Source organism: Anoplophora glabripennis, unplaced genomic scaffold (assembly GCF_000390285.2).
Source record: "Anoplophora glabripennis isolate ALB-LARVAE unplaced genomic scaffold, Agla_2.0 scaffold31, whole genome shotgun sequence".
Lineage (NCBI taxonomy): Eukaryota > Metazoa > Arthropoda > Insecta > Coleoptera > Cerambycidae > Anoplophora > Anoplophora glabripennis.
Window position 1 is genome coordinate 261,129 of NW_019416897.1, and position 13,211 is coordinate 274,339.

The 13,211-nt window shown below is 31.4% G+C and overlaps 1 protein-coding gene across 3 annotated transcripts in view; it reads left to right on the forward strand.

Moving 5' to 3' along the window:
• The window catches only part of LOC108905742, a 157,886-nt gene extending 147,490 nt beyond the window's left edge, over positions 1-10,396 (forward strand). For all 3 annotated transcript variants that reach the window (XM_018708748.2, XM_018708750.2, XM_018708749.2), the window contains 4 exons: positions 1,354-1,402; positions 3,975-4,125; positions 4,241-4,353; positions 8,695-10,396. In XM_018708748.2, the coding sequence (XP_018564264.1) occupies positions 1,354-1,402; positions 3,975-4,125; positions 4,241-4,353; positions 8,695-9,072 (691 nt within the window). In that variant the 3' untranslated portion in view covers positions 9,073-10,396. The remainder of the gene's footprint in view (positions 1-1,353; positions 1,403-3,974; positions 4,126-4,240; positions 4,354-8,694) is intronic.
• Positions 10,397-13,211: the final 2,815 nt, after the last annotated feature.

Genomic DNA, 13,211 nt, shown 5'->3' on the forward strand with positions numbered 1-13,211 from the left:
CGTTGAGACTCATCGATACATATTGAAAAAGTCCCTTACAAGTAACAACACTTAGCGAACACACTCGCGGCACCATCCTCACAAGCGGTCGACGGTCAGCACTAAGAAGGCGAGTCAATTTTTTTTCTTCTAACGAGTATTGCTCTTATCACAGGCGTCGGCTCTACTTGTGACCGTATGATTGACAATTAATCCGTGTTATAAGAGTAAACGAAAAATGTCTCTTGTCATTTACGGTCCTACATTTGGACCGTATGCGTGGCGGGTTGTTTGCGCGAATTCCGATTTTCTTGTTGTGCGGCATGAGCTAAATCCATGTGTCAGAGAATGATAGCAGAGTATAGCCGGTAAGTCCTTCATGAAATCACAGTGCAACAGAGGTTTGTTATTTGTCTCCCACATTTAACAATAATAAGATTCCTCATCACTTTAACACTATTTTAATAATAATAATAATATAAATGTCAGAAATATAATTAAAGATATAAGTAAATAATGTTCTTTTGGTGGATGATTTATTTTCTGTCTCTGACTACAGCTGCTTCAAACAAACCGATTATTTGATGGCGATGGTAAGAACAATAGTTGTTTTTCTGAACGCATGGCATTGACGGTTGGTTTCGTAAGAAAAATGCAAAACAGTAGTAAAATTATTGCACATACAGGAGCATGCGAGATTATGAAATAAATATTTGTGGAATGCGTTTGTGGGATTCAAATGAAACCACTAATAAAACCAAACAATAAACATAAATTGGCAGCTGTAATTTTTAACAAATCGACGAATATTTGCATACTGCGTATTGTTTTATTTATACGTCAGATTGCTAAATTGTGGATTTCATCACGGACAAGGAGGAATTTTTAATGCACACATCCAATAACCCACACATAAACACCTTTTATTATACAGAGTGTTTGCCATTTAAACAACGAACACATGAAAAATATAAATAATGAAATAATTAAACGATTCAAATATGGCAGCTTTGGTTATTATGATACCAGAACATGTCAAAGTGACATTTTAATAATATTTTCGACTATTCTTTGAAATAATGTTGGAAAGACTTTACTTAAGAGATGTTTAAATAAATGGGTAAATATTACACCATATTCCGAGTTTTTTCTAAAAGTAATTCATTGTTGCAACCAACAAAACCGTTACAGCCCAGTGCATGTATTTGTTTCAATTATACTGTATATTCTGCGGTAAAACATTATTCTGAAATCCGATACCGCTGACGTAAATCGATACTTCCAACTGGTTTATTTACTAGGAATTAAACATATATCCATGTCGCATTATTCGTTTGATTTTATTTATTTACATGCCTTTTCTGTTTGTTGCAGGATACTAAAACGACCAGGCAAAGCGATACTTTATTTATTCATTATCATGGTGAGTACGGCCCACTATTCTTTTTTAATACGAGGGAATTGAAAAAACACCCAACTCAAACAAAAATGTTTAACCATATTTTGCTAAATTTTGCCAACTTATATCCTGTGGTATCAAATAAGATTATTATATTTGTGTTTGACAAAAGAAATAATAATGGATTACTACTATAGCGTCACTAAGAAATTTAGAAATGTGTCTCATTTTGTTGTAGTTTGTGGCTTTCAAACGCGACAGTACCTAATATTGTCAATTCCTTCTTTTCGATATACTGACTATGTAATCGACGCTTTTAGGTTATTTAAAATTTGATGTCTGTTTCTGCCAAAATAATCGAAATTGTTCATTTCGACCATATACCTCGGAATATTACACTCAGTGAACATAAAGACTAGATTAAATAAAAATATCCAGTATGGCAGTTGTAAGAGTAGATTTATTTTATGTCTTTCAATATGTTATCAAGAACGACGTTTCATTACTGTCCATCACAATGTAAACGAGGGAAATGTTTATTAAATTTGTTAATAAGATGACATATTTTTAAATTTCGTTAATTATAGTGACCCGTATCGATTTATGTAATACAATAAATGACCACGACGGTGATTCTTTACCTTCTTTTTTTAAACACTGAAGCGAAATACAAATTACAAAATTGTAAAATTGTTTTACTTACCAAACAATAAATAAATTATTTAAGTTTTCAACTCATCAAAAAGCTGGATCCCCAAAATCATTTTTCTTTAAAAAATTACTTGTCTTGTTAGGTCATATTCCATGGAAGTGATGAAATTGGTAGTATCCAACATGAGTTAAGACAAATACTAGTTATGTAGCTGCAAATGAAGAAAATATATAAAAGTAAAAGCACAATTTGTCAACCAAAATTATAGAAAAATTGAGCTATAGCACTATTGCCACATTTGTAATTACTATCGAAAAATAATAATTATTATTTTTGCACAAATAAGTAAAAGTTTATATTTCTAAATGTTCCGAGGTACTGCTAACTTTCTATTCAAAGATTCATTTTTAGTTTAAACAGTTAAAATTATTATTCAAATGAATTCAATAGTCAATATTTAGAAATTATGAAGGTGGTAATTCGGATTCCGGACTCTATTTATTTTTCTTAAATGTTTATCCAATACAGTAATGAAAAAGTATCCATTTGAGCAGTGAATTAACCATAAAAACAACAAATCGTCAAGGAATTATTTTGTTTGGGGCGGGTATATTTTGAAAGTTCCCTCGTAATATTGGATTTGTACCGTGTCAACTTATCACGCTTATTTTTCACTTTCAAATTGATTTAAATTTCAATATCAGTGGTTCGATTGAGCTATAAATATCGTATATTATCAAGATAATGTCCGTAATTATTTATCTAAAAAGGTAACAAACGGATGAGAGGTGTGTTATTTTATCGGCTGTCGTATGTAGAACTTTCCCAGAAATTTATTAGTCCTGCCTCAGTTTTTCTATCTTTAGTAGATTGTAGTACATTTATTAATTTAATAAGGATTATTTATAAAGATATAGGAAGTGTTACATGTGAACTTAAATTTGATTTCACTCATTTTTCACATATCGATTTAACGTACATCTAATTTAAACCGTTTGGATAAACTTTCATTTATTTTGTTAAATCGATAGAATGTCAAATTCAATAGCAATTTAGTACATAATAACGGTGTGTTTTTAACCTAAAGCTTTCAAATATCTCGAAAAATACGTACCCTAAAAAAATGTTAGTAGTCACAATTTAATTATTCCGCTAAAATTAGTCCCTCTCCCCACCCCTTGAAGTTGGGGAGGGGGGTAACTTTGAAATCTTAAATAGGAACCCCCATTTTTTATTGCAGATTCAGTTAAAAGTGCATGGGATTTGCCAGTAACAATTTTTTATATTCATTATAATCGACGAAATTTTTCTCCATTTCTCCTACTGAGAAATAACACAAACGTTAAATGTACATTTAATAAAACATATTTATAAAAATTACTTTTTACGATAATATTAGTTTCTTAACGTAATTTTTCAGTAATTGAAAATTTGAGAACTAAAATTTGTTTTGAAACAAATTTTGATTATTTACAGTGCAAACGTGGTATATTTTATTACAAACGTATTTCAAAATCGTACGCATAGGTTCAGTAAGAGAAATTGAAAAAAATTAATCGATTACATCTCTCATACAGTTACAAAACAAATTCCGAAATTTTACTTTTTTTCAGTATCGCAATAAAAAATAATTAGAATAATTTTAGACTTTTGCAGTATGATATTTTCTCATTAATTTATTTTTTTATATTATCAATAACTTCTCAAACTCAGTTATATGGATAAGCTGTAACCACAAGCACGACAGTTTCGCATTGTTATGTATCTGTTACAAAATTAACTTTCACCTCCTTAACCTTAGCTAGTGATCTTTGACCTGTCCTCGTTGTTCTCGAGCTAGACTCTGTGGGGCGGACTCTTGTTTCTTTTGCTAGTAACTTTAATACTGACATTTCTCTTTAAAAATTACTTATTAGATATTTGAACAAGTATTTTTATTTACAGCTCTTGTTCATCGTGAAGGAATCGTATGGCCATGACAAGTGCTACTGGCCTTGTTTTGGGCCCGTGTGGAAGGTCAAAATTTATAACGAACTTGCCAAGGGATATCTTCATGTAGAGGGCAACACCGTAGTGGCTAACTACACAGGAGATGGTGAGTGTTAATAAATACATACATCTCTTTCCTTTACTGAAATTGCTCTGCAAAATTTCAATTTTTACATGCTATTTGTAATTTGAAGCTTTATTTATGCACGCACTTGTTGCAGGAACTCTCTACAAAATTTCCAAAGGCGCAAGCTTTTACCTTTATGATGCCAATGCTGCTAAGTTTATATGTTGGAGTAATAGACGGAATAAGAAACCGGCACTAGTGGCAAGGGTAAGTTTATTTAATTACTTATTTTACTTTTTTAACGTTACAAAGTTTATAAAACCTTACGTTGCAGATACTTTAACCTAGGAGTATATTTCATAAGAGGCAAGTTTTTTGAGTAAGATCAGTTTTAAAAAATAGAAATATATTACAGGGCGCCTATTAATTGTGACATGTTTTCTAAGGTCATACTTGTTCTCCAATACCATCGTGTTCTTGTAAAATATCGCTTGACCTTACACAACAGTTCAAATAGTTGTTAGATAGATTTGATTGGAGGATAGGAGCAAGGACGTTGAATTAATAAGTCATTCTTATTGTATAGTTTTAGTTTCTTTATCATAAAACTGGCCTTACATAAAAATACATCCTGTATTAAATACTCCACTTTATAATAGGATCGTTATTTTAACTAAAGACACAGCAATTATTCTTGTTTAAGTGTACTTTATGTTCTTAGTTTAAACTTTCTTTCCTAAACTATTCAAAATAAAACATGACACTGTTGCCAATTAATTTAGTAGTCAACATGCAATATTGTGCATGCTGCATAATTTACAATCGTATAAAAATTTTAATATTTCTATTTACATGCAACATTATTTATACACGTACCTGCAACACAGCTGTTGTTTGACTAGATTTTTGTTTTTAAAGACAACCGAGGTTGAAGAATGGTCCTAAATAGTGTAATTATCATATAGTTTCTTACATTTGCAAAGGTGTCCGGAAGACGATAACAAACATGACATAATAGCAATGCTACGATGACATTTATGGGTATTTCTTGACAGCGTTATATTATTTTCTTAAAACGCATCTGATAGTTCTATAATCATTCAAAGATTGGAAGTGACAGACATTTTTTGATCATATAAATTCCAAATATCATAACCAATTTTTCTTGTTAGTTTGTGGTGCACCATAAAAAGTTTGAAATCGCCATCTTTAATGATTCTTCAGTAAATGATTGACATCCAACATTTGAAGGATCGTTGAGTGCTAAGGAATCGTTTTAGAAGTTAATGAGAGGAGTCATTCTTTAGTCTATCGCAGTGTTGTCGTAAAACGTATAATTTTTAGTAGAAAACCGTATACACGGTGTTTTACAAGCTCTATGATAGATGATTCGTTTTTGTTTAAAAGTTACAATCATTTTAAAATACATCATTTCATATTTGAATCAAAGTAGATTGGTAAATAAAAATGATGGTTGCTATAACAATAATTATTATTTGTGTGATTTATTTATTAATTTGACATTTAGCGTTACAGTGCTAAATAAAAAATGCATTTATTTACTACTGAAAAGTATGCAGATATTGTCTTTGCTAGACAAGCAGCTCGAGAATACCGATGAAGATGCCCAAATAATAGACATCAACCTGCCCGCACAATCTTTAGTGCATCATTTCGTAGACTTCGAGAAGGTAACCTCGCTCTAAAAAAGGCCATTCGTCCTACTGAAGCGAATATACAAAATAAATAAGATATAATAAGATGGTGTTAGTGACAACTCTTCAAGTAGTGTTCGGCGTATAGCAAGTAATCTTCAATTATCAAGGAATTTTGTGTGGCGTCTATTGAACAGAGAAATGTTACATCAGTTTCGTCGCCGAAATCTACAAGCGATACATGCTGGTTACTTCAACAACATGCGCAAAATGATAGATTCTTTTCGCTTGTCATGTGGTCAATAATCACAATGAACATATCTGGGAGTTACAAAATCTGGATGGAATTAGATCGAGACGATTTCATCAGCGTTTCAGTGTCGACGGTTGGGGTAGCATTTTCATCGATCGTAAATGATTCTTTGAATGCAGATCTGTATAGAACTTTCTTTGAAAACAACCTCTTTGACTTCATCGATGAAGTAGGGCTTAATATTGTTCAAAATTTGTGGTATCAGTACGATGGTGCACCACCACATAGAGGGAGACAAATAACTGTTTGGTTAAATGATCATTTCCCGAACAAATTGATATGTCATCACGGTCCAATAGCATGGCTACCGCGTTCCCCAGATCTAAATCCTTTGGACTTTTATTTATGGGAACATATCAAGCAGCTTGTCTACCAAATTCGAAATCATTGTCCGTCAGCAGTTACTTGAAAGAATTCAGGTTGCATCTAACCAGATAAGAAATGATGCAAATCTCATACGTGAAGTGATGGAATCTTTAATTAGCGAATATGAACCTTATATTCGAGCCAAGGGTGACACATTTTGAATAACTTGTATAGTCTTCAGGTTTCTTAATTTGGTTAATAAAGGTTATCTAATGTTAACCAATTCTATCATTTTCATTTATCAGGCTACTTTGATTGAAATATGAAATTATATTTTTTTAAATGCTTGTAACTTTTAAACAGAAACTTATCGGATCTATGTCCATATAAGAAAAGGTGTTTGAAATTAACCCAGTTATCATATGTCAAAGTTTGTTATATAGGCTATTGACTATGTAAAAAAAGAGGGTACAAAGGACCTACAACGTAACAGAAATTTTATTGTTTGATATGTTCAATTGACCCTAAAAAATGATAAAACCACGGAGTGCTACCTTTTAAAGGGGTGCGTTTTTGAGAACGAAGTAAAAAGGTGGTATTTACAGTTTTTTGAGTTTTACTCGAAAACTATGCATTTTTTCACCTTCTGAAGTCAAAAAAAAATATTTTTAACAAAAATATGCCCAAAAAAACGAGTAAAAAAAAACGAAAAAATTGCGTTTTTTTTTTGTTTTTGGCCCACAACTTTTTTCTGAGAGGAGTTAGGTATAGGTATTGCTTCACAGAAAAAAAGTTAATGTTTTTTCCTTTAAAATAAGCGTTTATAAAAGTACCTACGACTAATAGAAACCGAAATACATTGAATCAAAGTTGGCTACTTTTTGGATTTTAGGCCAATTTTTTGCCCTTTTTTGACGATTTTCATCTTAACTTTTTTCTGAGTTAATTTAGGTATATGTAATGCCATATTCAAATTAAAGCTGGTTTCAAGACCTTTAAAATGGTGCCTGGTAGAAATTTGTACAATTAAAGTCAACCGAGATATGTCAATTTAACCAACGATACTTTTCTCATTTTTATAAAAAAAATTTATTATTTTGTCTAATAAATTTATTTTTGTGAATGTGAAAGTTAAAATAAGTTTCTAGGTGATCGGATAATATTATTTATTTATTTAAACAACAATTAATCATATTTATCTTGTAAAATTTCGAATTTTAATAATTTTTGTACTTTTAATTAAAAAATTTACCTTTAAATTTACTTGAAAAAATAGCCTGCAAATGTATTAAAGGATGCCAAGGAAACTGTGGCTGCCGAAAGTTGGTAATAAAATGTTCAGTGTCCCGCAAAGAATGTATGGGAATAAATTGTGAGAATGCTTATGAGCCTAATTTTTCTGAAGAGGACATTGATGAAAATGATGACGACGAAATTGTTATTAATATTGAAAATATACTAAATGAAAATATATGATTAGCTGTTGTTTAAATAAATAAATATCCAATCACCTAGAAACTTATTTTAACTTTCACATTCACAAAAATAACTTTATTAGACAAAATAATACCGAAAGTAAGAAAAATTTTATAAAAATAAGAAAAAGTATCGTTGGTTAAATTGACATATCTCGGTTGATTTTAATTGTACAAACTTCTACCAGGCACCATTTTAAAGGTCTTGAAACCAGCTTTCATTTGATTAAGGCATTACATATGCCTGAATTAACTCAGAAAAAAGCTATGAGACGAAAATCGTCAAAAAAGGGCAACAAAATTGGCCAAAAATCCAAAAAGTAGCCAACTTTGATCCAATGTATCTCGGTTTCTATTAGTCGTAGGTACTTTTAGAAACGCTTATTTTAAAGGAAAAAACATTAACTTTTTTTCTGTGAAGCAATGCCTATACCTAACTCCTCTCATAAAAAAGTTGTGGGCCAAAAACAAAAAAAAAACGCATATTTTCGGTTTTTTACTCGGTTTTGGGCATATTTTTGTTAAAAAAAATATTTTTTGTCTCTTTTCGATGAGAAATTCAATTTGCTACAACTTTACTGCTGACAACTATAATGAAAAAATGCATAGTTTTCGAGTAAAACTCAAAAAACTGAAAGTACCGCCTTTTTACTTCGTTCTCAAAAACGCACCCCCTTTAAAAGGTAGCACTCCGCGGTTTTATCATTTTTTAGGGTCAATTGAACATATCAAACAATAAAATTTCTGTTACGTTGTAGTTCCTATCTAAAGTGCATAGTCGATAGCCTAATAGGGGTTGTAGAAGACCCTGTATTTTAAATATAATAGCAATATTGATATGTGCCATTTTTCTTTGCAGAAATACAAATTCAACTCTCTGGGCCTCTGCGAATTCAAAGACATGGTATCGACGAACCACCGGAACAGCCACGTCCACCTCCTGGCTTCCTTCAGCAAGGACAGGAACAAGGACAGGGACGTGATGATGATGAAGTTCAACAAGAACGGGAGGTTTTCGACGAAGAATTGCACCCAGCACAAGTCGCGGCACCAGCACAAGAAGTGCGTATCGGCGGCGGATTTTTTAGTGATCCCCGCCCTCAACGCCAACGACGATCCCTGCGGGTGTCCAGAGGCCAAGAACTACTTCTGTCAGACGAAGCTTAGGAATATGCCCGAACTGCATGAAATCTGCAACCTAACCTGGCCTAGGTCGAACGAGACGTACGAAACCTAGTTTAGGTCACTCCACCTGTACAGTCACAATAGATTAACTGGATACAGTTTAGGAGCCCACCAGTCACAGTCTCGTGGACTGTGGCGTAAATTTTTTAACGCCCGATGGGAAGACGAAGACTTGTCGCTCTGAGTCATCCCATCGGGACGTTTTACGGAATTTTCAATAATACTCTAAGCCAAAACGTACTATGTCAGAATATTCACTGAATGTTTATAATAACTTGGATGTGTGCGTTGTAGTAAGGTAAGTTTTTGTACATATTATTTTAATGGATTTATATGAAGTAATTGAGTTCGAAAGTATTTGTAGAATATCCTAGTCAGAATACAGATATTCTTTAGAATATTTATATGTTAATATTTCTACTAACTTCAAAGTTTTTGTAAACGTTCTAATTTGTGTATACTGACATCGAGCTTGTATAACAGAAGCTAAAAGCATAGTTGATCAATGTAATAAACAGTACATCTACGAACTTTACTCATATTTTTTGGTATCTCAGGCATTTTTCCTTATCGCTGTCAATCAATGCTGCTAATTTTGGATTACTGTCTTGAACTTTGAGTTAAATATTACCAATTATTATGGTTTTACGTCTGTTACTGATTTCTAAAATTTAATACTTATGAGATACCAAAAATCTGAAAAGTTTATTGCTTCCTGTTTGAAATTATTAAGGCTGATTTTGATTTATTGAATAGTTATGCCGCAGAGCGTATATGTATAGTATTACTATTGGTTGAAGGATATTTTTGTAACAAAATAGGCCGAAATTAACGATACAAAAAATCTGTTCTGACTGTACCTAAGAATGTTAATAATGTCAGTATTTTTTGTGTATGAAAAGTCAGCATGTATGTATTTGTACAAATGTTATTATACTTTTATACTATATTTTAATTTATTTTTCTATAATTTAATTTTTTGTATAATTTGTGAATTATAGTACTTTTAAGTTACGAATGTGAATGTACAGTTTTTTTATTTTTGACCCCTATGGGGTTTGTCGAACACATTCTAACTTCTGTAAATTATTATTTATTTTTGTGAATATTCCTAGAAGGGCACCTAAAAAAATTAAAATTGATATTTATAAGATTTCCTTAGAAGGTGTCCGCTTTATCCATGTTTTAATGGTTTCTAACAATTCAATTGCAAATACCAAATAATGAATGAGGCAGTGAACATTATAAAAATTTTGATAAGATTGTGAAAAAGGTTTATCCGATGTTAAATGTAAGCCTCGTGTTTGTTATAAGATCTGTAGGCATTATTGTCTTTTATTTATACAATACATTCCAACTCATATATGCATTTACAATAAAATACATAATAAAAACCCGTACTTTCATTTCCACCACACCTTACTTAGAAAATAATTCCAGTTTATATCAGTATTTCTATTACATTTTAGTTGTATTTCCAAGTACTTGAATATCTATTATCTGGTACTCAATGGAGATTAAATATTCGGCGTCGTGTACAAAGGTAAAAAATGATATTTATAGAATATAGACATGGAATACAGTAATACTATTTAAAAGTAGAACAAGGAGCGAAAATTGTGAATATATATCAGAAAATGTATTACCAAAAGCTTTACGAAAGGTAAGTGGAAAATTATTTACTCATAAGATAATTTTAAGTATTCCCATTTGCGCTGCCAAGGAAAAAAAAAGACAAAAGTTCGGGGTTATTAAAACTTCATAAACTGTGAAGAGATTAACTGAAAGTTTCAGGGAGACTGAAACAACCTAAACTTGGATAAATAGCGCCAATAAATAAACAACACTTTCGTTAGTTTTAAACTTACACAATAACCATCAATTTTTTGTACTGAATTCATTTATGTAAAGAACACTATAGCATTGGGTTTAAAGTTTTTAAGAAAAATCCATAAAACGGCGTTCTTTTGAAGTAACGCCATCTATATATTTTCATATTGACGTAAATGAGATTTGCGTCTACTAGCGGTCGAGCTACGAACTTGAAAACTATTTCCAGCGATTTCTCTTGGTCGATTTATTAATCAAATTTTTTTTCCCGAAACTCCCGAAGCTCTAGAGCCTATACTTTCTCTAATATCGTACCTCACCGACCTTAATGGGACACCCTGTATACTTTATGAATTAAATTTTCTATTAAAATTACTTACGTGAATTTTGGAACGCCCGTTATAAAATGTTGAATCGTGCAATAAAAACACAGATGATGATCATTATTTTACACTTTTTATGTTGTGTTTTTTTTTCATTGTCAAAGCAACAAGTGTACAACTGATAATAAACAAAATCAAATTTATTTTTCTTTAATCAAAAATATCTAGTTACCGGGCTTCAAGGGGACTTTAAATATAAATTTTTCTAATTTTAAAGACAGCAGTTACAAACAGGTAAGATATCTGTACTATGCCTTATATTTCATTTATTACTATGCCACGAATTTTATTTGTAGGATTAAATAAAGGATATAAAAAAATAGGGCGCCTCATGCTAATCAGTTTAGATTATCTCGATCCATGCGCGGATAACTTTTTATGTAAACAGATACGTAGATGAGAATTAAATTCTCATCTACTGAGTATTAGAGGAGATTATAAATTAATAATATTATCCGACTTTCACCCCTGACAGTTCCAAAACTAAATTTATTTATTGCTGCTGTAAGAACAAGTAATTTTCCAGTAATTCATACAGGGTGGCCAAAGCGTAATAGCTGTAACATTCTCAAAAATTTGATTAAAAACAGCATTTTCTAATTATTTTCACGTGAACATTTTTTTTTAATGAGGTAATTATTAATTGAACTGAAGTTTTTAGAAAATTAAATTGAATTTTGAAGACGGCTACTGATTATGAAAACTTTATTTATTTATTATGGATAACATTGCTTTTTTTATTAATTAAGAAAGAAAGCGAAATATTTCATACTGTCTTTCATACTGCCAAATACTTTGGTTCTAACTTTGAATCCGCAAGTCTAGAGAATTCCATAGATGATTGGCAACATTGCAGCCAAATAAAAAACTATGACTGTAAACTGAATTTTATCGCAAATTCATGTATGTCAAAATATACAGGGTGTATCGCATAAGAACCGACACATAGTAGGGGTATGTAGGGAAACCCAAAATATGGTGATTTAACACAACTTACCTTTATCTAAGTTGTAGTCCTTGAAAGTGGGGTTTAAAATTTCTTTATTTTAAGGGGAATTTAATTCTAAAACTTTTTTTACTCTTGTTAGTTTCCAAAAAACATTGTCGTTTTCAACAAAAACACGAAGAACGAAAATTCAAAAGTTGGCTGTGAATTTAAACGTCAAACCTGACGATAGGGAAAAGGTCATTTATCTGCTCCCATTATAATAAATAGACTATTAATACATTGTTTTTAAGGAGGTAAGTGGATTTTACCGTAGAAGTGAAAGTTGCTATGGACAACGGGAGGTGAGGTAACTTACCTCCCTAGGGAAAAAAGCGATTTCGAATTATAAATGCATATTTTATGAACAAATAAATAGAAATATTTGTTGAACATTACATTTTATTAGTTATTATGAATGAATATTTATAGTAATTGTACAGTTATTACATTTTGTAACATTTATAAAATCTGGATAATTATTCCCCTCGCGTTTACTAATTGTCACATTTTTCTCAAAATGATTTGAGCGCTCCATTTCAGTCACCGGGGAGTCAATATTGTCTGACTGTTCCATTAAAACAGCATGATGCGACGTACTACTAGAGCCTGGAGTTGAAGTGTAATTGTAAGGAATCCTGTTGGTTATTTCATTTTTGTTACTTAAACTGTCAGCAACATAACTTTCTACAATTGTGGCTGATTTCCACCCACTACGTCTCTTGATTGCTAATACATCAACTCCTGTATTAGCCAGTAATGTTGCCGATGTTCTTCGGAATGAATCGCCTGTATATGTTTCAGGATGTTCTAGTTTCAAAAAGTGTGCAATCTTATTAGGAATCATAGAAGGTATTCTTGCCGATTGGTCGGTTGTAACATCTACCTGCTTGATAGCACATAAAAAGCGTGAAATTTCAGTTTTAATTTCCAATCTAGAAACAGAATCCATACGAGAAGTAATTGTAAACGTACGTAACATACTATTTTTAG